The following is a 24,887-nucleotide window of genomic DNA, read 5'->3' as shown; positions in this document are numbered from 1 at the left end:
AGAATGGTAATCCCTTAAATGTAGAAATATGTTAAGTTGCCTGCTTGAAAACCAGCAAGAACATGCCTGTGTCATGTATTGTTACTATGGAAGAAGCTGAACCACAAAAGAAAATATATGTAGGCAGACTTTATGTGGTTTCTGTTCTTACATAACTATTTTAAAACAAACAGCAGTGAATTTGAGGACATCACACAGAACTGGAGAAAGCATTTTCTGCAGTAGATCAGATGAAGTAATAAGTATCAAAATAACATGTATTAGCTTTCATCATTGGATTTGGCTGTTCTTTCAGTATTGGAACCCTAATGCTTCTTTACATCAGCAGAGATTGAAATGTTTCAACTCCAAACAGCAGTCTGACTTGTTAGGAAAAAGTGAGGGGTAATGTTGGCGAAAAGTGTAAAAGGGCATGATACACATGCAGGGGTAGGCTTGGATGTTAATCCTTTTGGGTGATTCATATTTTCTAAAGAAATTACATTTCAGAATTCTTCATGATACTCTTCTTCCTGGTTTTGCTCATCCTCTCTCTTTCACCTTCTGAACCATGCAGTATATGTAATTTGCATGCCAAGACAAAATCTACTACAGTGGTATTATTTTTTTATTAATTTGCAATTTGTATTCTGTATTGTCCCCTTTTACCTCTCTGACCTATTATGCTCATCCTGTTCTTGAGGACTATTTGAGGATGTTCAAATAAGGGAATGCTGTATCTTGAGAGAACTTCTGAGAGAATTCTGCCAGTGAAGACAAAGTTGACATAGGAAAAGGAAAATAGTAATTAAAGAAATACTAGAATGAAAACTTGAAAATAATTATTACCCTTTTGGGGATTAGTTAGATGCGCTATTAACTGGGCTTCACATCAAGACATCAGTAATTCTAAGAACCACTATCGGAATCTAAGTAAAACCATAAACTTGTGAGATTCACAGAGTTTGTTTCTCAGTGCAGACCTGAATAACAACTTTGCTGCTGGAGGATTATTTTTGTGGGTAGAGCCAATAACAGTATTCCAGTGCAGTCACACAGATGCACATCCACTGCTGAGCCACGTGATGCCAAAAGAATATGGTGACATTTTAGAAGATTTTCAAAATAGCTCTGTCACAATTTAAAACTCTTCAGATGGATTCACCGCTGCAACTGAGAATCTGTGATATCTGTAACTTAACTAATGGATTTAAACCTTGATGAACAGTTATGGCAATCTCTACAACGAAAATAGATTAAAAAAATAAAAATGTGATGTACTGTAGATGGGAAGAAATCAGCATATCCGTATCTTGGAACTTAACCTTGTTTAGAACTGTGAAGGTCTGAAATTCTGGTATGAAAATGTTGGGGTTTTTTGCGGGTTCTGAACATCCCTCATCCCAGATGATTTTAGTTTCCTCAGAGTGTTCCATGTATAACAGAACTTCATAAATCGTTTTGTTATCTTTTTGAGAAAGAAGTAGGTTACTGTGCATTAATTAATGTTATGTGTAACTTGGTATTATATCTGTCTGTATTGGTACATCAGTAGAGAAATCTGAGGTATTCTGAATGGCTTTAATTAATCTATTGTAAATTATATGTGATCTTCAGGAATCTGGGATTAAAGATCATGAATAGTTAGATATTTAAGTCACTTTTGCTAGAAAATGTATATACTAAATAAAGCTCCATCCAGAATTGCATCCCAATTTTGCAAAATCCTAGAATTCTATTGCCCTCTGCTGGTTTAGTGTACCTGTCTGTGGCTTGGTAGCACTGAATTAGAAGTGAATTGGCCTGCCTTCCTTTTATTTTTCATGGTGAAATTATAGTAGATAAAAAGTGTAATGAACCAGTTTGCTACTCACACTTTAATGTATCATAAAATATAAATCAGTCTTGAGTACAATCTTTTTTGGTGGCTTTCTGAAGTTACAAGAGGTGGCAAATGCGTTTCTTTTTTGTTGCTGAGGTTTTCAGGTTGGAGAAGCAGTTTGATTTAATATGTTGTCTTTTTTTTTTTCTAAAGCAATAAAAATGAAAACTAAGAAACAACAATGGAAGCCTCACAGTTCTTTCTTTATACTTTTATGACCTTTCCCCATATTTGTGTTTACAATATATTTGAGTATAATTCCACATGGGAAAACCGTTTATTGAATTGAATTTTTTGACTGATGTTATCCGTACAGCACCACGACTAACCCTTTAAAGTAACACTGTTGCTATGTCCTGGATGATCTGTAAGCTTACGCTTGCGGACTTTTTCAGGAAGAACCTTAACCACTACAGGATGGGAAATGTGATCTCCTTTAGTAGGCAAAGAAGGTAATTTCTCAGGTGTTGCATTAGCTTTCTCACAGTGGATCAAGTGGATAACCCATAGCACAGTAATTCCTCAAGGAGCTGAGAAGAAAGCTATTCTTGGCATTCAGCAGCAAGCTCCTTCTCACCTCTTTCTTTCCTCTCCTCACCAAAAATATCCAAAACCATTAACTGAGGATAAAAGTTGGAGACAGAAATCCAGTTAACTTCTGAAGCAAACTGGATTTCTCTAAAAAATAGTGAATGGTTGAGTTTGCCACTTTGTTTCCATAGCTAAGAGACGTGCAATCTAAATAATACTAAATAATACTATGTCATAGAGAGGCTCTCTGAAGAACTGCACCTTACAGTAAGTTTGGGAGTCTTGGACTTAATGCACATTTTTGACTGAGCCACGAGTATAATTTTAAGAATCAGAGTTATGCAGTGTCAAGAAACAGAAAAAAGTCCTGGACAGGCGTTATCCAATGCCACTTAGTGTGTTGGAAATAATGGAAAGATGATTCCTGAATTCAGGAAGTTGCGTATAGCCACACACAGCAAGTCACAAATCTACCTTGTGTTTTTACAAACTATAGGATGTGATTCATTATTTTGGTATAGGTAATGTCTGTTTCATACATAATTTGGGATGGGAGTGTTTGGGGTATTTTTAAATGCCATTAGTTTATTGAAAATAACTCAGTGTCCTTTTTGGGAAGTTAACTCATTTCATGTTGACTATTATGATTTACACCTTTAAGCTATCATAGGACAGCTTTAGAGTAAGGACTTTATCAGTTCAGAACTATTTTCATTATTTTCTTCTGGGGTTTTTCTTAAGCTGTCAGTCCCTAAATCCTAAGAAATCCCTAAGAAATTCTTTTGCTGCCTCCTACATTCATTCTGTCTGGCAGAACTGAATTAGGACAGGGACAGAATTGGGACAGGGAGAAAGAGCATAAATGTTGGTATAAGTTTAGCTGTCCTGTGGAAAGATAGGTGAAGATTTGGTTTATATATGCAGTATTGCTTGATGAAAAAACACTCAACTACTGTTTTACTTAAATTGGAGGAATCTTGAGCGAACTCTTTAAAATGCAGCAGTAAACATTGGGGCCATTTTAATATATTGGATTAGTTTCCATTCTAGTCAAAACAGCTGACTAAGCACTCCCAGAGTATATAGACACTGCTTATATTTGTACCATGTATTAGTAGTCCCTGGATTTTGACTGCGTAGAAGCAGCAGTGTGCTTCTTAAGGTTGGTATTCATACTGCTTTTTTACAAACAAACTAACCAAAAGAAGCTGAAAATCCGAAGTGATTTTGCCTAAAATAACCAAGAGAGCTGAGCCCTGAATTGCACATCCTGATTTTGATTCTGTGCTCTGGCCACTATCAGGTTTTATCATTTGTTTCAACACATGCAGGTGATAAGAATAATAATGTTTATTAGCATTTTGATGGATTTTCTTTCATCCTTTTGCAAACTATTTTTACTTTGCTTAGAAGTTACTGTCAGTGTTGATTTATGTCATTATATTTGAATATATTGTTTAAAAATTTTGTTTTGTATGTGGCTGTTCATGGTTTTAAATTATGAACACAGGAATAGCATCTAAAAGCCCCATAGCTTTCCTGTTGTATTTGTCCCATGTGTAAATAATTAATTTTGTTTATATTTCTGTAACACTGTTACTATGGAATCAGGGTTATGAGTTATTTTATTTTGGGTTTTACCTTACTAGGTAAGGAAGACCACCCCTTCCTTTACCTAGTTTACACAATTACCTGTCTGGGGCTGGAGACGTCAAAGGCAGCTGGACAGGTTGATAGTCAAATCACTCTTTCATGTGGCATTTACTATACAAGTTGGCATGAGTTAACTATACCAGCTAGCTAGGCTTGAACAGACATTTTACCTTTTTCTTCCCCTTTTTTTCCCTTTTCCTGACATCATAGTCTCTTTTTGCAGCTGTATTGTGACAGGGAATTACTGCCAGTGACAAAAATAAAGAATAAATCAAAGTAAAAGTCATGATACAGCTTTAGCAGTAACTATTGATTTCAAGATGTGTTATCCATATCTATATTCCATGATTTACCTGTTATCTCCAGTCCTCTGTAATGTAAGTTTTGTGTATCTGGATTTTGAGTTAGGTGAATGATTGGGCAAGTTCTATTCTGTGGGCCTGTGTTATTTATCACAGCTGAACAAATTAAACCATTTTAAGCCAGCTGTATACACACCTGTAACAGCGAAAGTTCTGAAATGTGTACACCTCTTAAAGAATTTTGTAAAGCAGGTGGCTTTACAAGAGTGTAGAGGTAGTCTTCCTGTTTATTTTCTCATTTTACAGTTGAAAGACTCAATTTCATGTACAGTTAGTTGTCCCACTAATTAACAGGCTTGACATAGTCATGAGTTAGTGTATATTTTGTATGCCTGAGGTTTTGTCAAGGCATCCCCAGCAGTCAGTACAAAGATCAGTAGGATGCTATTTGAGCTGTCCTGTTCTGCAATTTAACAGCTAGATCAAGCACAGGATCCATTAGTGTGTGATCAGTTGTCCTTTCCTCTGAGCTACCATAAACTACATCACATCTGAAACTTGGGAATCTGTTAAACAAGCCAGCTGTCTTCTGTTTCAGTATTGGGTAAGCAAAGTCATACGTAGTGCAGTATGAATCTTCCATGAACTTAGATTTCTTAACAGGTTACCAAGAAATTTTGATTAAATTCTGCATGATCAAATAAAAATTATTTTTCTCAGTTTTTCATGGTTTATCACAAGAAGGTATTTCAGTTGGGTAAATTTTAGTAGCATGTAACATATAATTTTCTCAAACATACCATTTCAAAGAGCTTTGTCTTTCATAGGGAATGAATACATGGCACATGATCAGGACTTTTAGTTCATGATGTACTTGGAAGAGCATAGTGTGGAAAACACAGTTGGAAAAATTGCAAAACCAGAAATTTGTAAAACAGACTTTAAAATTTTCAGTTGTAATTTCCTGGCCTTCCACTTGAATACCTAGGTCCCTACTAGGGAAATACTGTGCATACTGGCTGTTACATACAATTATACATCTATTAATATAAGTTGAGTAGATTTAATGCTCTGCAGTAAAGTGGTTTACAACATAATCGTAGTATAGTTAAGGTTGGAAAGGACGTTAAGATCTTCCAGCCCCTTGCCATGGGCAGGGACACCACACCCTAGACCATGTCACCCAAGGCTCTGTCCAACCTGGCTGCGAACACTGCCAGCGATGGAGCATTTACTACTTCTTTGGGCAACCCATTCCAGTGCCTCACCACCCTCACAGTAAAGAATTTCTTTCATGAAAGTAAAATTAAACTTCTAGATGTATATTTCAGGTATGAGTAGTGTGTTGAGTGAAAGTCATTAAATGAGGCAGCGAGTAATGCACTTTATTCTTAAGTTCTCCTGCAGATATAATAATAAGCAGCTATTTAGATAACCTATTTCTTAGCTATGTGTGGTATACAACACAATTTTTTGGGTTTTTTTTTTTTTTGCAAAAAAAGTAAGAATGCATGATAAAAGATTTTATTCTTCATGATTCAGGTCATTGAAATTTATTTTCCTGTCATTGTATGTTGTTATCAAGAATATAAAGCAACTCACTGGAACACTAGTGCTACCAAAATAAATAGACCTACTTGAAAAAAGTGGCCCATTCATAATGAGTAATGCTGTAACAATTCTGGTTTTGTTTGAGACCTCACAGGGATCCTAGACCCTTGTGACTTCAAAGAGCATACCCAATTTAGCAATCTTTCAGTAGCTGGGTTTGTGTCATAAAGTGCAGTGATAACAATAAAAATAACAGTTGGAAGGACTTAGTTCCCACTTAAATTTAATTATCATAGCTCTGACTTTGAAATAAAATGAGAAATAATTTTCGTCAATTTGAATATTGATATCTGTGTTATGGGATTAGGTTATTAAAAATACTATATTGTTGGCAAGGAAGATATTTTATATTAGAAATGTGTTCTGTACTGTCATCACAGAATCCTTCCTCTCAGTCTCATTTTCCTAACTGTGAATCAAGAAAGCCATGCCTTGCACTGGCATTAGATTTGTATGCAAGCTTCATGCATGTTAATTCCTTTAATGGCACAGAATGAGATAATTTCTCTTTCCTATATTGCAGTGCAAAAGATGGCATGTATTGCATATTTCATTCTGTAGAACTGATTTTATGTATATGTATTTAAATACTCAAGCCATAGCCTTTAAAGGAAATTAAATAATAGGACTAATATGTCAATTTTGCATGGTTTTTGCTTTCAGAAATTAGCACCTGGAGTTAGTCAGTTTGCTTACACCTGTGTGCAAGACCATCCTATCTGGACTAACCAACAGTTTTGGGAAACAACCTTTTATAGCAATGTGCAAAATCAAGTTCGCTCCCTCTACCTTTCAGCCAAAGATGACATCCATGCAGTACAGTTGAGACAAAAGGTAGGAGAATATATTATAAACTAAATATCAAGGTAGTAGTTTTATTCACTTTTTAATTGTCTGCTAAGTTGTGGAGCGGTAAGTTGTGGTTTCTCCCATTTAATGTATTTTTCTTTCATTTTTGCCATATTAAACAGCATAAAATAACATTAAAAATAGCAAAAAAATACATTTATCTGCAAAGCATTATAATTTGGTGTTGCTCATGTGATTTTTGAAACAACCACTTTTTGTATAAATTTCCACACTTTAAGGTATATGTTTTTCCTGAGAGTAGTAACTTGTTGTATAGCAGTGTTACAAACAAACAACAGTTCTGTTATATGAAAAACCTAAGTTAGCAGCAGTTTTCATGCCCAGTGTTAGATTATTCCCAAGCCCTGGGATGGTTTCTGTTGAATGGCACTCAAGTCCACTTTAGTGCAGTTGAACAGATCTTCCAGAACACAAATTATGTGTCTCAGTAGGATGAAAGTGCATCTCTAATGCAAAAACATAATGGGAAGCCTTGCATGCTAAAATAACTTTTTTTTTTTTTATTTTTTTTTTTAAGGAGCATTACATACACATAGGAAAGAGCTGTTTGTAATCTCTCTTCTTGTATGATTATTATCAACTATGTGACTGAAAGGTGTATATGCTATCCAAAGTCATGCAGCACTGTAGAGACAGGAAGTAAAATAGAGATATCCCCAGCAATGGAGTCAGAAAGAGGAACAGAAAAGGCATTTCAGACATATGAGGGTGTCGTGGTTTAAACTCAGTCAGCTATGCAGTCTCTCTGTCACTCCCCCCAGCTTCTTCCCCCCAGCTCCCAGAGGGAAGGGGAGGAGAATCGAAAGAGTGTAGCTCCCACAGGTTGAGATAAGAACAGTCCAGTAACTAAGGTATAACATAAACCACTGTTGCTACCACCAATAATAGTAATGATAAGGGAAATAACAAGGGAAGAGAATACAACCACTCACCACCCGCCGACCGATACCCAGCCTGACCCGAGCAGTGATTCAGCCCTTCTGGGTAACTGCCCCCAGTTTCTATACTGGGCATGACGTGCTGTGGTATGGAATACCTCTTTGGTCAGTTTGGGTCAGGTGTCCTGTCTCTGCTTCCTCCCGGCTTCACCTCTTCCCTGGCAGAGCCTGAGACTCAGAAAGTCCTTGGTCAGAGTAAACATTACTGAGCAACAACTAAAACCATCGGTGTTATCAGCGCTGTTCCCAGGCTGAAAGTCAAAAACACAGCACTGCACCAGCTACTAAGAAGGAGAAAAATGGCTGCTACTGATGAACCCAGGACAAAGGGATAAAGAGTGAGGGACTGTGGGACTGTGTATGGGGACCCCCTTAAAATCCGATTTTGTGTTAAATATGTGGAGAGTAGTAGAACTTCAAGCATCTACTTTAAACCTCACATGTGTCCATATGGAAAATTTGGTCAACTTAAATTTAATATAGAAAAAGCATTTACAAGATATGTAGTCCTTTAATAATTTAACATCAGGCATTATGTCGGTAATACCGGCTGCCAGATTCCTTTATTCTGACTTTCTCAGGCTATAATACAATTTGACTATGTGCAACCTATCTGGTTTGTTTCAACCAAAAGCTAGAATTGGACTCAATATGTAAAAGCATGAGTGTTTCAGCTGGTCTGGAAACTATTTATGTAAAACCTTGCTTCACCTGACTGTCCTAGGAATTTGGAGAATATTACCTGCATGAAGCAATGTGCTTTTCAATCCAATTTATGTGTGCTTTTATGTGAGCTAAATGGATAAGCTAATGAGAGCAACTATGTTAAAATCAGTAAACCGCTCTGAATAAACATGGATGACGCATAAAAGTCATCTAGAAAGAAATTGTTATTTAGATCCGTCTACATTTTGCTACTTGCATGTTTCAGTGAACTGCTTTCAAAGCTCAGTTCCTATAATCATAACTCTTCTTAAACCCTATTGAGTGTAGTTATTTGGTTTTTCTTTTAATATTAATATATAACTTACTGAAGAAGTTTAATAATTTAATAAACAAAGTTTTGACTAAATATTTTTTTTATTTTTGACATTCCAGCTCTATTATTTTTCTGTGCTGTTTTTATTTCATTCTGCATGTCTTCTAGGAGAAAAATTCTGTAGGTTCAGACCAAGATAAGACAGCAATGGACCTGGCTGCTGAGCAATTGCGATTATGGCCAACTCTTAATAAGCAAACGCAGCAGGAGCTCATCCAGAATGAGGAAAGTACAGTTTTCAGCCAGGCAATTCATTTTGCTAATCTCATGGTCTACCTGCTAGTACCACTGGATACAAGTAAGAACAAGTTGTTGAGAACATCGGCTACAGGTGACTGGGAGAGTGGAAGCAACAGTATTGTCACAAACAGGTGGGCATACAGCTTCAGTTTGGATGGGTCACAGTTCTCAAAAGCTTCTTAGTTTTCAGGATTTGTTCTAAATACCAGATTATTTCAGTATCTTCACTTCTTTTTAAGTTCATTAATTAAGGAGAGTAGTCTAATGTGGTTCCTCTTAAAATAACAGAACTTAATCTGGAGCAATCTGCCACCCTTTAAAGGAACATGAAAGTTTTACTGTTACATTAAAAATTTGTAATCTAGTAATGATAATGCTGAAGGCAAATACATGATGAAAAAGAAAAAGCAGCCCAAAGTGTATATTATATAACTTGAAAAACTCAGTATATGAACCTAAAATCAAGAAAGCATTTGTATAGAATCCATAAAATCCCAATTTCAAAAGCTGCAAGGAAGAAAGGCACTGAAGTCACAAAAAGCAAGAGGGCTAAACTACTATGGCAAAAGTTAAATTACTAAGGAGGCAGGAGGAGTATAAATGCCAGTTACATTCCCTTAGCATACGAATCTATAAAATAGCCTTCCTTTCTCTCTATTGTTTTCATTATCACCTATGATCTGTCAGAATTCCCACCTGATAAAATTGTAGAACACTGGCATCACGTAAAGTATAGGCTTCCTACCAGTACCAGACTTCCCATGACCGCTAATTTCTGCTGACTAAACACCTCTAATCTCAGGCATTAGGATGTGCTCAGGAAACAGGTTGTGGTGTATGTTGTATGAATCTGACCCTTAATATTATTTTTAGACATTCAAAGTACATCTCCCACTGACCTGCTTGCACTTTTATCTGATGCACAAAAAGCTATTTTTATAGTCTTTCTGCTTTTGAATGCTCTGCTCTGCAACCAGAATATTCATTTAATGTCTGTGTAACTGGATATTTTTTTACGGTGGGTTGCAAATAATGTATTTGACTCCATGAAGAGAAGGCGTAGAGCTCACATCCAAGCAGCTTTTTTTCTCTTGTGGGCCCATCTACACTGGATTCATGGAGAGAAAATTCTCCTACGTCATCATCCACACAGTTCTAACAGTGTTAATAACAGTGAAAATACAATGTTAACTTTGGTACCACCATACGCTTTTAGCAAAGTTTATGTATTGTAGCTAGGAAAAAAAAAACCCGCAGCTTGTCTGTGTCTAGCCAGGTATCACCTTTGCATCACCAGCTGAAATTTTCCACACTTGAAATTTCTTTTATTTGTGTCCATAGTATTGCAGGCAGTGTTGCAGAGAGTTATGACACTGAAAGTGGATTTGAGGACTCTGAGAACAGTGATGTTGCAAATGCAGTTGTACGCTTCATCACGAGATTTATTGACAAGGTTTGCACAGAGAGCGGTGTTACACAGGATCACATCAAGGGTCTTCACTGCATGATACCTGGTAGGGATTGTGATGAGTGGTTTGTAGTCTTTCTTTTTTCTACTTTTTTTTTTTCCTAGTAAGAGAAATGCACTCCTTGGTTTCAGTTACTTTCACTGAAGTTACAAGGTTAGATTTCTTTTCTAGACTGCAATTCCTGTTGAATTTCAAGTAATAATTTTTTTAATGTTTAAATTTGAGAATTTCAGAATGTCAGAGTTTAAATTAGATTGCAAGTTTCTCTTTCATATTATGCGAGTCTTCATTTATGGTTTTACTGCTTTCCAGGCATTGTTGCAATGCACATAGAGACCTTGGAGGCTGTCCATCGTGAGAGTAGGCGGCTTCCACCAATACAGAAGGCAAGTGTTATGAAACATATTTGTATTCTTTACAAGTGTTAGAATCATTCAATTTAGTCATATTTTTTCCCTCTTATAATGTTACGATGAAATATCAAAACATTGAAAGTAAATTTTCACCAGTGATAAATAAAATGCTTGGCTTTGGTCTCATGAAATATGAACTTATGAAGCTAGTAGAGCCAAACTTCTGATTATAAGCAAGCTGTTGCATGCCCACTGTTTTTTCAGAACCATTTCTCTTAGTTGAGTCCAAGCTCCATCTCCCTTCTTTGGACTCTGTCTCATAACAATTTTGTTTTGAAGTTTTTTCAGCCAAATATTAGAACTAGACAGAGGTATAACACTAATATCACCATTACACTAATGCTTTCATTTATTTGCATCAGCCCAAAATTCTACGACCAACTTTACTGCCAGGAGAAGAATTTGTTTGTGAAGGTCTCCGTGTGCTACTGGATCCTGATGGCAGAGAGGAAGCTACAGGAGGACTGCTTGGAGGCCCTCACATCCTTCCTGCTGAAGGAGCTTTATTCCTGACCACTTACAGAATTATATTTAAAGGCACTCCTCATGATCAACTGGGTAAGAAAAATGAAACAGTAATAGTTGTGGTCCTTCAGACAGGCAGGACTTTGAGCTGGCCTGTCCACCTAGTATAACACCAACATCAAAATGTATATACCTCACAACATAACTTTTCATGTTTATCAGATAAGAATAATCACTTAATATAGGTTTTTATTGCTAGATATGACAGTCATTGACTTTGGATTTACATTTAATTTAACTAGAACTTATTCAGGTAAGGCATTAGATGCTAAATGTTTGTTTAATCATTGGTATAGTATTCCTGTCTTCAACAATTTATGTAATATCATAAAATTATGAATCTGTCTTAGAGGAAACTTCAGTAGCCTGTCCCATGGCATTATGGGTTTTTGCAGACTACCTAAAGTTGGAGGCAAAAAATAAGGACATTCATGACTATATTTTAGTGATTTCTGTAGACTTTTGAATGAACAAAATGCTTAGTATATTTATATTTCAGTTCCATCTGTAAAGTTGGTCTGATAATGCTGCTTTACAGAGCAGTATTTGTAAGCTTCTTCACCGCTAAGGGAGAATATATATACTGTGCGAGACCTGCAGCTTCCACTGCCCCTAGCTTTTCATTAAACAGGGTTTTTTCAGCCACTAGAAGTCTGTTAAATGAAACATGCTCGTGAGTTCGTATTCTCTCAAATACCTATTAAAAAAATCAGTATTCCTTTTAATACACACTGGAAATAGCTCTCCTGAATGATAAATTTTTATATTTTGACATCTGCCATTTCTAAGCAGATTGTCTTTTAGAAGTATAAATTTATTGTGGAATGTTCATGGTCATGCATAAAGATACCAGTGTATATCATTCGTTGTTTATAAGTTGTATAATGGAATATGAAATTTGAGTAAGATTGAAACTGTTTCTTCACCCCCATCAACCTAGATTTTGGGTGCACATTTCCATCATGTATACAGACTCAGAAGGAAGGAGAATATTTTTCTAATCATCCCATCTGTAATTAAGCAGAAATTCAGATTACTAGTAATACTTTAGGAACTTACCTTTTCAGGTATTTTGCCTGAAATGTATTAGGAGCCATTATTTTTGTGTTGCTTTGTACTCCCTCATTCCTATCTATTCAAAGTACAGTGAGACCAAACCAGATCTGATTCTGTGATCTAATAAGTATGTGTAAATACAATATTGTGGTCCTCAGTTGGAGAGCAGACAGTGATCCGGAGCTTTCCTATTGCATCTGTTACGAAGGAGAAGAAGATCACTATACAAAACCAACTGCAGCAAAGCATGCAGGAAGGACTTCAGATCACTTCAGCTACCTTTCAGGTAAAAGGAAGCTTTTTAAAAATTTATGTGACAACACACCTCAAAATATTTCAGAGCAGCACTTTGTTCTGATATTTGTGTTCAGTTTTCTGCTATGTAAAGTCAATAGAAAATTCAGTCCTCTCATAGAAACCCTGGTATTTCTTGGCCCAGGTGATACCTAGAGGATTACCATTTTCAGATTTGATTTTTTTTTTTTACTCCTTTCCTTAGCTTTCAATTTTGGATCCAGTAAAGGGTTATTTTGGGTCCAAATCTCTTAATGTTTAATAAGTAGAGGCCTAGGCAGGCCAGTGGAAACACGCTTTCTCTCTCTTTCAGCTACATGGAATTTATATGGAAAAACTATAAATACTGCTTTCTTCTCAAGACTTCTCCTTTTACCAGTATTCTGTAAAAATCCATGGCAGAAAGTCATGGTGCACCTCACAGGGAAGCTGCACTTCCAGGAATCTTTAGGCTCACCACCACTGGCCAGAACCAATAAGCCTCTGTGTGACTTGCACAGATCCTGACTTCTGTACAGATCCTGGTAGCTTCCTGTCTGTGTGTTCAGAAGCAGGGTGATTGATAGGGGGGGACTTCTAAGAGTTAGGAAACTTGAAGTGTTTCCTCAATATTTTGTCCTGGTGGTGATCTTGAAGGTAGTCAAACCCTAAAAGATGAGAAGTTGAAGGCAAAGAATTTTATTTTGTGGATTGAAAGTAGACTGCAGTACTTAAGATGTGAGATATTTGTTGGGTTAGGTGACTGCAGAAGTGTATTTTCATTGAGAACAAAAACTCTAACATTTGAACACATAAAATAGATCATGAGCATTTCACTAGTTCCTTAAATAATGGACATTATTTAGCTAATTGCTCATGATTAGATATTATGACAAAATTCTTCAGTATGAGGGTGGTGAAGCACTATACCTGGAAGCGTTCAAGGCCAGGTGGGATCAGCTATGAGCAACCTGGTCTAGTGGAAGGGGTCCCTGCCTGTGGCATGGGTGTTAGAAGTGGATGATCTTTAAAGTCCTTTCCAACCTAAACCATTCGATGACCCTATTCAAAAGCATACGATTAGGAATAAAATTGAGTAAAGCAACTGACAAAAAGTTCTTGTTGTGGACTTCCCAAGGACTTCAATTTTCCAGTAATCCTTTTGCCAGAATAGTTAGCATACTTCAACGATGTGCTAAATACAGACACAGCTCAGTGTTTTCTGTGCTGGATTCTGGTAAAACATCTTTGCTTTTGTTTAGCATAGTTTTGGTTTAGGTTGTGAGAACAAAAACAATCGGCAAACAGTTTACTTTCTGTTCCCTTTGTAACAGCTAGAGTTCAGTACAGTGTGAAATAGCCCCTCCTCTTTGCTTATTAATTATGACTTTCAGGTGTTTGCTGCAGTTATGATATTTAATCTGTTTAAAACTTCAGATCAGTGTGACCCCTACAGATTCCAGAGCTCCTTTCAAGGAGGTCCTAGAACAACAGTTATTAGTCATTTGGAAAGTATTTAAAAAACAAGTGAAATTTAAAAAGCAGTGATGAAATGCACCTTCTAGATAGCAGAGAAAAAAACATTGAAATGGTTTATAGGTATGCCTTCAGAAATAAAGCTCTAGGATATTTCTTTGTTTGCTGACTCCTCTTGGCTGAGGATGAAGAGATGGGATTCTTTTATTATTCTTTTCCCTAAAAAAACGTTTCAAAAAGCATTTTTAGTGGGTAGATAGATCAGGATTGAATAGCACAAGGTTAGTCCATTTTAAGGATTGGATTTCACTATTACATTTTTATTAGTAGTAGCTTTTTATACTTTGCAAGGTGTGGCAAAAATTGGAATGGCTGAGTAATGGAAGTATAATGGTTGTGACTTATGAATGCTGAAATTGTGGTTTGATGATACTCTTTGAAGTGCATTACAACCTTAGTTCCCAGTATATGGGCAGAGCTGGCAGAGTATTTCCAAGCTAAACTGTCCCATGTGACTAGTATTTGAACTGTTGTAGGCATCTTAATGCCAGCAGTACTACTTGGATTTACCAAAATATTTGGTTGATATGATTAAAATTCTGAATGTTATTTTTAGTGAAAATAACTTAATCTTAGGACTTAAATGTGAAAATTAAGTTAAAAATTAAAAACACGTAATATCCCTCAAAACCAATAAGATATATGTACATATATTTGTATTTTTCCAGTGAGCATAGTACTGAATGTATGCAAGTATGGGAATTTTTGCTGATGTATTTTACGATCTTTAAATTTCTTTAATTCTATAGGGGTTTTTCCCCCGTTTCTAACATGTCATATCTTTAATACGCAGTTAATTAAAGTAGCATTTGATGAAGAAGTAAGTCCTGAAGTGGTGGAAATATTTAAGAAACAGTTAATGAAGTTCCGTTATCCTCAGTCTATCTTCAGCACTTTTGCATTTGCAGCTGGGCAAACAGCACCACAGATAATTTTACCAAAACAAAAAGAAAAGAACACATCATTCCGGTATAGTCATTCTTCTTCTTTTAATTATTGATGTTCTTGCTGAGTTTTAGTCAAATGCATTGAACAGTCTGAAAGTTTTGCAGAAATGCAGATCATTCAGGCACTTTTCAGGAAAGTCAAAATAACAGATTGGTATTCCAAGTGTTTGTTTTTGTATTTCCAGAATAAAAGGTAGATTAGTATGATATGCATGTCCGTTTGGTATAAATATATATATTGTTTATCCAAATTTCTGGCTGCAGTAAATTCATTACATTTTGGAACACATGTAAGTAGCATCTTCAGTTATCCAAACTATGCCAACATGAAAAATAGATTTCTTGTATGTTACTTTACAGATTAATAACCTAATGTGGTTTGTAACTGATTTGACCCTTAATACAGTCTGCACAGTTGTCCTAGTGTGTTTTTACTCCAGAGTATGAGCTTTATCCTCCTTTGAAGCTTGTGATATATACATTTTTAGTAGACTAGATGGACCATTAGTCTGTTCTAGAGTGGTAGTTCCCGTGATTCTCTGTTGATTATTACATTGTTGACACAGGAAAGTAAAATCCCAAGCTAGTCACGGAATCCTAAACCAGCAATTTCTGTCTTTCCTGCCTTTACTTTGTGAACTTTTTAGATATATCACGTTGCTAGCAAAATACAGATACCTAAAGAAAGATGGTGGCTGCTTATTCTTTATCATTAGACGTAATAGATACAAATTTATCTCAAAGTAATAAAATCGGGTTTTAAAATTTAATATAGGAAGTAAATTTTGATTATAATTTTTGTCATATTAAATGAAAAATTACATGAAATACATTTTATTTGGGTAAGTGGGTTCATCATAAAAATCTACACGCTATAGGGGAGAATCATATTCATCTTTCTAAATATTTTTATTGCTATGAATTTATAGTACCTTCTCAAAAAGCATTGTGAAAGGAGCAAAACGTGCTGGGAAGATGACAATTGGACGCCAATATTTATTAAAGAAGAAGACAGGCACAATAGTGGAAGAAAGAGGGAATCGCCCAGGCTGGAATGAAGATGATGATATCTCTGGTAATAGTGAAACAGTTTTTTCCATGTTGGTTGATAAATCTATCCTTTTATGCTTTCATTCAAAGATTTTTAAAAAGAAAAGTATTCAAAAAGAAATTGTAGAGTCTTCCTAGACAGGAAAGGTAAAGGTTTCAAGTATGTACGCTCAGTAACCATTTTCTATTGTAATGATCCAGCAAAAGAGGAAGTTGACTTAATTCAGTGGTAAAGCAAAATACTAGATTATTATCTTTTATCAAAATATTTGCATATAATATCTTGTTATAATTTTTTACATCATAATGTAGATGGAAGAGCACAGAAGAATATCGTAACTTCCATTTATCTTTAGACATCATGATGACATCTGCAATTAGTCTATGACGAGAAAGCAGTAATTGGTGAGATTCAACGAAGAGCAAATACTATGGCAGACTTTCAGATGTGGAAGTGACAAATGATTTCTAAAACCAGCAGAAGTCATTACTACTGGAAATACAATTTTTCCAAATTTTGGTTGAAAGAATTTTGGGACAGAAGGTAGAAAGTGATTTGGGCACTTTGTGTAGTTTGTGTGATGGTATGGAGTTTGACTCTCTTCCAAATACTTCTTTTCCTACCATGTGCTGCTGTCAGTATATCCTTATCTGGACCAGTGCTAATTTATAATAAACCACTAGAGGGAACCAGATTCTCCTGTACATGAAACAGGTATTGTTTTGTCATACCATTCTTTCTTTTTTTTAAAAAAAAAAGGCATTTCGGATAATGAAGTGTTTATCAAACACTAATAATCTCTTCAAAACATCAAAAAAGCCTGATTTTCCTTTGGAATATTTGGTCAGTGAGCAAGGCAACTTATATGACTTATGAGCAGATACATGAACACATACATAAGCAGATAAAAGTTGTCTGAAGCAGGACCATCTCACTGCACTGTCGCTATTCTCTCTAAAATGGAAGAAAGCTATTCCAGGAAAGCTAAAAAATATTGTTTCTCTTCTGTCATTCCAGATAAAAGTGGTGAAAAAGGGGCAAAAAGAAAGGATTACAAAACACAGGGTGTCTTTATAGAGTGCTGAAAAATGACATTCTTAATTTAATTTTTGGCATCTTCCTTAAGTGCTGACTTAGTATGTGTTCTGATGTTGCAGATTCTTTGGGTCAGAAGCCATTCTGCAGGCTGTACCTGCGTGATTTTAAAACGATTTTGTGTCTTTCACCCAGAGAAACCAAGCATAAGCATACCTGTGTATTGGTACTTCTCTTGACAATGAAGAAATCTTTAAGAATTTTTGCATTGCAGATGCACAAACCAGCTACATTTTTCTATAAGCACAGGTGCTCTATAGCCATTAACGATAGTAACTTTTTTACTCCAATTACAAAGCTATGAATTGTGAAGCTTTCTACCCACCACTTTCCAGCTGTCTTGACTGGGAGCATGTAAAGTGGTCAAAGTCTGCCAGTTTGCTTTTCTCTTCATGCTGCACTGACACCCCTGGTGTAATCAGCTGATAACAGTGGTAACTCTTTGCTTCAGACAGAGTACAAATAGCCATAGGAAATTTGCTTTTTAATCACTGCAATTTCTTTTATATTGGCTGCTGTGAAAGGCTTTTTGTTTGCAAGTCTCAAAAACTGAAGTATAGGAAACTATGCAGCTATAGCAACAGTTAAGCCAATTGAAGCTATCTGAAGCAGGTGACGCCTTTTCTGAAAAAAACCTGTTAAGAATTGGAAGGAACTTCAAGAGATCATCTACTCCATCTTTGTGCCCCACAGCAAGATCAACATACTTAATCTATCCCTCACAGATGTTTACCTAACTTTTTCTTAAAAGCTTTCAGAGATGAATGTTCCACAACTCTCACTTTGTACTAATGCTTTCACCATCCTGTTGCTGGAGAAAAACAATCAACTTCCTGATATTCAGGCCTAAATATTTCCTTGCCCCAATTTAAAGCCTTCACTTCTTATTCTGCCACCACATACATACAGGAGAGATGATTCCCTTCAATCTGATTGCAGTGCTTAATGTATTTATGGACTGTATTGTCCGTGTTTTCTGTTCTGTTCTAGATATGAAATATCTATAGTTTTTAGGGTTTTGTTTATTAGTCTTGATAGACTTCTGATCATCTTCATTGCTTTTTTCTCAGTCCTCTTCAGGAGGTTCACATATAACTTGCAGTGTAGTTTCCAGAACTGGGAACAGTAGTTATTATTTGCTACTAATGAATGCCTACTTTCTCTCCAGTTCCTCCCCATCTTTTTGTTTTCAGAGTTTAGAATCTCATCACTACTAAATTCTGTTTCCTATAGGTGATCATACTGGTGTGTTCTATAAAATGGGAGACTGTAAAACTCACTTTTACAAACAGTTATATCTCAAGAACATTTTCTTTTCAAAATTAATTTTTAAAAAAACCTAATTTAAATTTGAGATAACAAAACATCTTCATTTCCTTCTTCAGGTTATGGATACTGGCATGAGCTATTATAATCTCTAGCTTTTAATGCACAGGAAAAGGTTTTGCAAATTCTGATCACCAGTATACCTGCTTTCATGAGAGAAAAAGTCATTTAGAAAACAGTACTTAAAAAAATGCACCCTCATCTTACTTGGATCAGTTATACCTTTCCATTCAAATCTGTTAAATACCAAGTTTCTGTATGCCTCAAAATAAAATTCTTTCTGAAACTCATTTGTTTCTTGATGACACACTTTATACTTGTAAATGTTTTGTAAATTCATTCTTACCATGACAAATAGGAAAACACGTAAAAAAGAGGCTATCCACAGTGTTAAACTCTGTATTATTTAGATCTGATAGAGCATTGTTGTTGTTTGATGAGCTGCAGGGCCAGTAAAATTATTCATTTAACTTTTATGCTAAAATGCACACCAAAAAAAAGTGTACGGGTTCTACTCCTGTAAATTTTTAACATTGTCTACTGCAAGTAAAATTTTAATTTTACCGTACTTTGTATTTTTTTAAAAAAATCTGATTTCCACTTTTATAAAATATTGTTTTAAATTTAAATCCTTACGTACCTTTTAGTGCCTCATTCATGAAGAAGTATTTCACCTCATATGCACATATTTCCGTGTTTTACGTGGTAGCAATTGATACATGCTGTAAATACTAAGTCTGCTTTCAGAAGTATTTGGAAGTAGCTGGAAGTGTCAATAACAGGCAGCTGATAGGTATTGCACAAAGACCTTGCTTGACTTGAATTTCAGTGTAGTTTGAACTTGTGACATGTTTTTTCTCTCTCATGGTTGAAGGTTTTTCTGCTTTGGAAAGTGCTGTTGACATTCACGGCTGAAGAAAGGTGCTCTTTGACACTGAAACTGAGGCATTAAGAAACTTTCAGTCATCTGTTGTGAAATTATGACACAGAAACATTTTTTTTATTTGAACTAAGCCTAAAAATGTTTGTTGTATCTTTTGAAGGTATTTAAAAGAATTGTGAGGTCCATTTTAACCTGGAGTTCTAAGAAATTTATGTGCACAATTTTTATTATTCTGGCTTGTGTATATCTTTGTATAGCAGCTGGAAGTTTAACAGGTTTTCATAAATTGTTGAAAGAAAGACTATCTGCCTTTGGTTCCATTTAGATGAATATATGAAATAACATTTTCTAGGATTTTAGCAAGAGAGCTGTCAGCCATGCCAGTCACAAGTGCAGTAGGTAACTCTGCAATATATTCAGTAAAATACTGTTTTATTACTTACAATTCTATAAACTGTGGTTTATATGTATTAGTTCTTGTAATTTGTCACTGGCAGTAAAACAAACTAGTATTTTGTTCAGAAGAAAACAGCATCGTTTTCTTGGCTTTCCCAATAGCAAACTCTTAAAGATTTTTCACTTCAGTTTCAGATGACAGCGAGATGCACACAAGTGGTACCCTAAAGGCATCAGAAAAATCAACAATGGAGCAATTAGTAGAAAGAGCCTGTTTCAGGGACTATCAACGGTTGGGACTAGGGACCATCAGTAGTAACTCTTCACGTTCAAAACCAGAATACTTGAGAGTAACTGCACTGAACAGGATGTATTCACTTTGCAGGAGGTGAGTTTACCAATTCAGTGAAGTAGTGAAAATGAAAGTGAAGTGAAAATAAAGATGACATAATAAATACATCCTATGATGTATCCATTGAAGCAACTTATTGTGAGAAAATTTTTGTCCATAGTAGGAGAGTTCAACCAGCGACCTTGAAGCTATTTATATTCCACTCAGAGATTTGTCTTTGGGTGGCTGTGTATGTATTCATCAGATTCGGAAAGACTGCCAGCCGTGGTAGCCAAAAGTGAACTTTTAGAACTACCCCAGAAGCTGTGTCAGACAACACAAGTCTTCCTTCCTTGGTTCTTTCTATAGCCCATGAAAAGAGAGTGCCCCTGGGGCTTTTGGAAGAGCCTAATCTACATACTGTATTAAAGGCGTTTCTCTTTCTTGGTTTTCTCTACTGTCTAAATCATTAGGCTATTTGCATTAAAATATAATTATGCCTAAGTGAAAAAGCAGGCCTTAGAAACCGTTATACATATTTTCTTCATAAAAAATATATTTTAATATTTATGAAGGTATCTACACTACTTTAAAAATTTGTCCTGTGCTGAAAGTCACGTGCTGTATTTTAAGACATGAATGTTAAGACATGTATTTTAAGACATGAAGACTCCTTTTTTGGTGTGAAAGCTGTTGTAGTTAATGACCACTACCCATAAAAATTCTTTTTAATACAAAAGGCCATCTGCGTGGGTCATATTAGAAGAGCATTTGCATTCTCTAAAGCCAGTTTGGCTAGACATTCCCTTCATTACGGATAATGAAATCTCCAGATTTTCATGAAAGAAGAGCACGCAGGAAAAATAATGGAGCCTGTCTTGTTTTCTGACTTGTCTAGAAAAACAGACTAGTAACCAGTTTTGCTCCGTCACCACTGAGTGATTGTGCAGATGAAAGCATTAAATCTACATTTTCATTATTCTTTGAACATTATGCAGACAACTCTTTCCTAAAACCACCAGGTTTTAATATTTGGTACGATTTTTTTAAAAAGATAATTAATATCTGAGTGGATTAAAAATCTCAGGATATAGATACATATCTAATGCTGTATTAGTTTGGTTACTGTGTTTTAAGTAGACCATAAATAGTATGTACGTTAATTTTGTATGAGGGCAGTTCAATAAATGTCAAAGAATTTAATTTACAGGAACAAAGCTTTAGTAAGCACTAACTTAGTTTCTTCTCAACATATGAAATCAGCACTTAAATTGAATTTTTTTTGGAGGAGATAGATAATCTTTCTTAGTGCTTGAGTACTTCTTCCACTGACATGAACAAAACTACTGTCTTGCTGGGGTTTCTATTTTTAAAGGTATTGTATCAGTAATTTCCTAATCTGTCAATGTATTGTGGTGTTTTAAAAAGTACACAAAAACACAATTTCAAATTCATTGTTCCAAGGAATCTGACTGAAAAATTTAAATGTATTTTGAATATTGGTTTAATTGTGATACTTTAGGCAATCTAACATTCTTTCAATTCTCATGTTTCGTATGCAATTGCCAGAACAAAACTACTGCATTATTTGAATGCCCCAACATTCACTTTTCTGTCATGCTCAAAAATATGGATTTATTAGCCATGTATAGCCACTTATAGTGATGGAGAAGAGATACATAAGAAGAAGAATACTACCAAATAAAATATAACCTTAAATGGAGAGAGACTAGTAGTGATAATCTTACTTTTTTTTCCTTTTTTCATTGAAGTTGTTTTAAAAATGCATTTTTCTTTACAAATCAATGTATTTGCTAGGATTGGGCTGAAAATGAGAGTTACTAAAAATAAGCGTAACAGTTGAGGTATATTTTCAACAAGATGTATATTCAGCTTGTAATTTTTGGATTTTTTTTTTCATTGTTTAAAATTTTGAAAGCCATTTTAATATTTTTCCCCCAATTTTTTTCTCCATTTTGTCAATATAAGTTATCCTGGGCTTCTGGTAGTACCTCAGTCTGTTCAAGACAGCAGTCTGCAGAGAGTTGCTCGCTGTTACCGTCACAATCGCCTACCAGTTGTTTGTTGGAAGAACACTAAAACCAGTACTCTTCTACTTCGATCTGGGGGCTTTCATGGAAAAGGTGTTGTTGGCCTCTTCAAGTCCCAAAACACACACACTACAGGTGAGTTGGTGCAGTTACACTTTCTGTATATGTAATTTTAGAAATAGTTACTTTTCTAGTGGAAGTCAGTGATATGATTGAATCAAGTCTCAGGATATGACTGGTTTTCTGTTATTATATTAGTTCAGTTTAATTACGGTATGCCAAGAAGCAGATCCTGAATGGTATGAAAGTGGTTAAAAAATGTCAAAGAAAAATTTAATCAGAGATTATGTATGTACTAAATGTTTTCTGCGAAACATAATGCACACTTACTCTGTTTCCCTTAAACTAATGTTTTCCTTTGCACTGGTTAATATAATGAGTGTGTGGTGTTTCTTTTATTAGAGGGTTATACGAAATACTAGAGAGACTATTATCCACTGTTTTTTCTCAAGTTTTTCATTGTAATACTAGTTTAACTTTTACCTTCCTTTCATAAAGAAAGTGATAGATAGTTGAGGACTTTGGATTAAGTAAATCTCTTCTTTTGTGTGATCAAGATTTGACCACCACAAGATTTGTCAAAATATTTTTTTCAGAAGAATATAACCTTAGGGCGACATGAATTTTGGAAAGAACATTAGTTGACTTTCATCAGTCACAGGCAGTGTTTAAGATACTTATTTACGACTACCTGGATTTACCATCTCTTACGCTGATAGTTTCTTCAGAGTTAATTTCATGCCAAGAGTGAATTTGGCATATTGCTGAAAAAAAAAGCCAGTCTTCTCTTTAATCACAGTGATGGTTGTTTAGAAATTATTCTAAAATTAGGCTGTATTTTTTCTTTTTTGAGAAAAAGAGACTGTGACGTAAAATTGGAGTAACAGGAGCTCATTAAGGTAGCAAAGGAATTCATCAGTCCTGTTTATTTTTGTATTTCACCCCAATAAAGACTAAAACACAATTAAATGGTATTACTCTAATGAGGAGTTTGTTCTATTGAATTTTTCAAAACCTATAACAAGCATACTATACAAATAAGTGCAAGTCATGTGAAAGTAGTTTGAAGATTACTGAATCCTCAATTTTTCCTTCACTGAGTATCTTTATAAAAACCACAATTTTCCTACTTGTAAAGAATAGTTTATATCAGACATAATGCTTACCTACATGAGGTTTTGTATATATCAAATGCACCTTTAAAATCTCACCATTTTAGAGATACAAGAAGAACATTTTTTGCATCAGACAGTGTCTGGGCTTGCTATTAAAACTGATTTGTGAATTAGTAATTATCAGCTGAATATTCCCTGCTTTAGCATTGCGTCAGTGTGTTTTGTGGGGTGTTTTTTAGTTGGAGTGAGGAGCAAGATAATTATTTTTTATACAATTCATTTTTGTTGGAAAGATTCATAAAATGATCAGCAGAGTACTACCAGTAGTTAGCAGAGCAACTGCCAAAGCTATGAGCTACACCAGTTGTTCACAGGTTTATGGTGTGAATCCTAAGCATGGTAATTGAAATGTTAGTCTTATAAACTGATCTAATACTGATTGTTTTAGCTTAAATACGGGCCAGGCATCTTAAAGCTAGTATAAGTGGAACAAATTGAAAAAAATCTGCAGGAGTAGTCTGCAAATTATAGCAAGACAAACACTTCCATGTTTTCTGTTGTAGCTATCATTTCTATGTGCATGGGAGTATACAAGCCTTCCAAAACAAGATCTTCAAAGCCTGACTTGTTAAATCATGTTTCTTTTGTGTAATCTCATCACTTTTGTAGGTGGTTTCTATTTTTAATTTTATATAGTCTTTTATATTGTTATTGCGTACTTCCAGCAGTATTTTAGGCAGTAGATAATCTGATGGACAATGACTGTCGGTCAGGTACTAGCTTCTGGAGTTACTGTTTCTTTTAAAATGTGAAGAAAATGGAGACTGTTGCCAGGAAGGTACTGCAAGGGAAATGAAAATATTTATAGGATATTTAATTCAGAATTAAGTTGAAGCTTGGTGAAACAAAACTTCATGCATCGTTATACATGGGTGCATGTGTTTGACTCAGTAGGAGTTGTGTACAGTGAAGGAGAGTCTATATTGAAAAATGCATTGTGGTGGAAACTAAGAGGATGAAGATAATCATAAATTAAATTAGTGCTGACAGGTACATACCTTCCTAAGCAGAGGTTTCATAGGAGATTTTTATTATACAGAAACAAAGAGGACCTGCTGGAACTTCATAAAATAGTTGTGATTTCTTATTACATTGTGTGTTAAGCAAGTTTTCAAAGTATAGTTGGGAACAGTATGTCATATCAGAAGCACAAAACTTAGCTTCTTAGAGAAATTATGCACAGTACTGAATTGCTGTATGGAACCAAACTACATGTGCAATGGAATTGCAGTTTTCTAAAGTCTGTCCATAAAGG

The 24,887-nt window shown here is 35.2% G+C and overlaps 1 protein-coding gene across 5 annotated transcripts in view; it reads left to right on the top strand.

Moving 5' to 3' along the window:
* Positions 1 to 24,887, top strand: part of SBF2 (SET binding factor 2) — a 272,165-nt gene that overhangs the window by 203,488 nt on the left and 43,790 nt on the right. For all 5 annotated transcript variants that reach the window (XM_065683019.1, XM_065683018.1, XM_065683021.1 and 2 more), the window contains exons 18-27: positions 6,622 to 6,792; positions 8,914 to 9,176; positions 10,387 to 10,559; positions 10,827 to 10,900; positions 11,290 to 11,485; positions 12,667 to 12,794; positions 15,111 to 15,286; positions 16,194 to 16,339; positions 20,205 to 20,403; positions 22,336 to 22,532. In XM_065683019.1, coding sequence (XP_065539091.1) covers positions 6,622 to 6,792; positions 8,914 to 9,176; positions 10,387 to 10,559; positions 10,827 to 10,900; positions 11,290 to 11,485; positions 12,667 to 12,794; positions 15,111 to 15,286; positions 16,194 to 16,339; positions 20,205 to 20,403; positions 22,336 to 22,532 — 1,723 coding nt within the window. The remainder of the gene's footprint in view (positions 1 to 6,621; positions 6,793 to 8,913; positions 9,177 to 10,386; positions 10,560 to 10,826; positions 10,901 to 11,289; positions 11,486 to 12,666; positions 12,795 to 15,110; positions 15,287 to 16,193; positions 16,340 to 20,204; positions 20,404 to 22,335; positions 22,533 to 24,887) is intronic.

This window comes from Lathamus discolor, chromosome 6, assembly GCF_037157495.1.
Source record: "Lathamus discolor isolate bLatDis1 chromosome 6, bLatDis1.hap1, whole genome shotgun sequence".
NCBI classification, from domain to species: domain Eukaryota; kingdom Metazoa; phylum Chordata; class Aves; order Psittaciformes; family Psittacidae; genus Lathamus; species Lathamus discolor.
The sequence above is the reverse complement of the archived record's forward strand: the minus strand, read 5'-3'. Positions and strand labels throughout refer to the sequence as shown.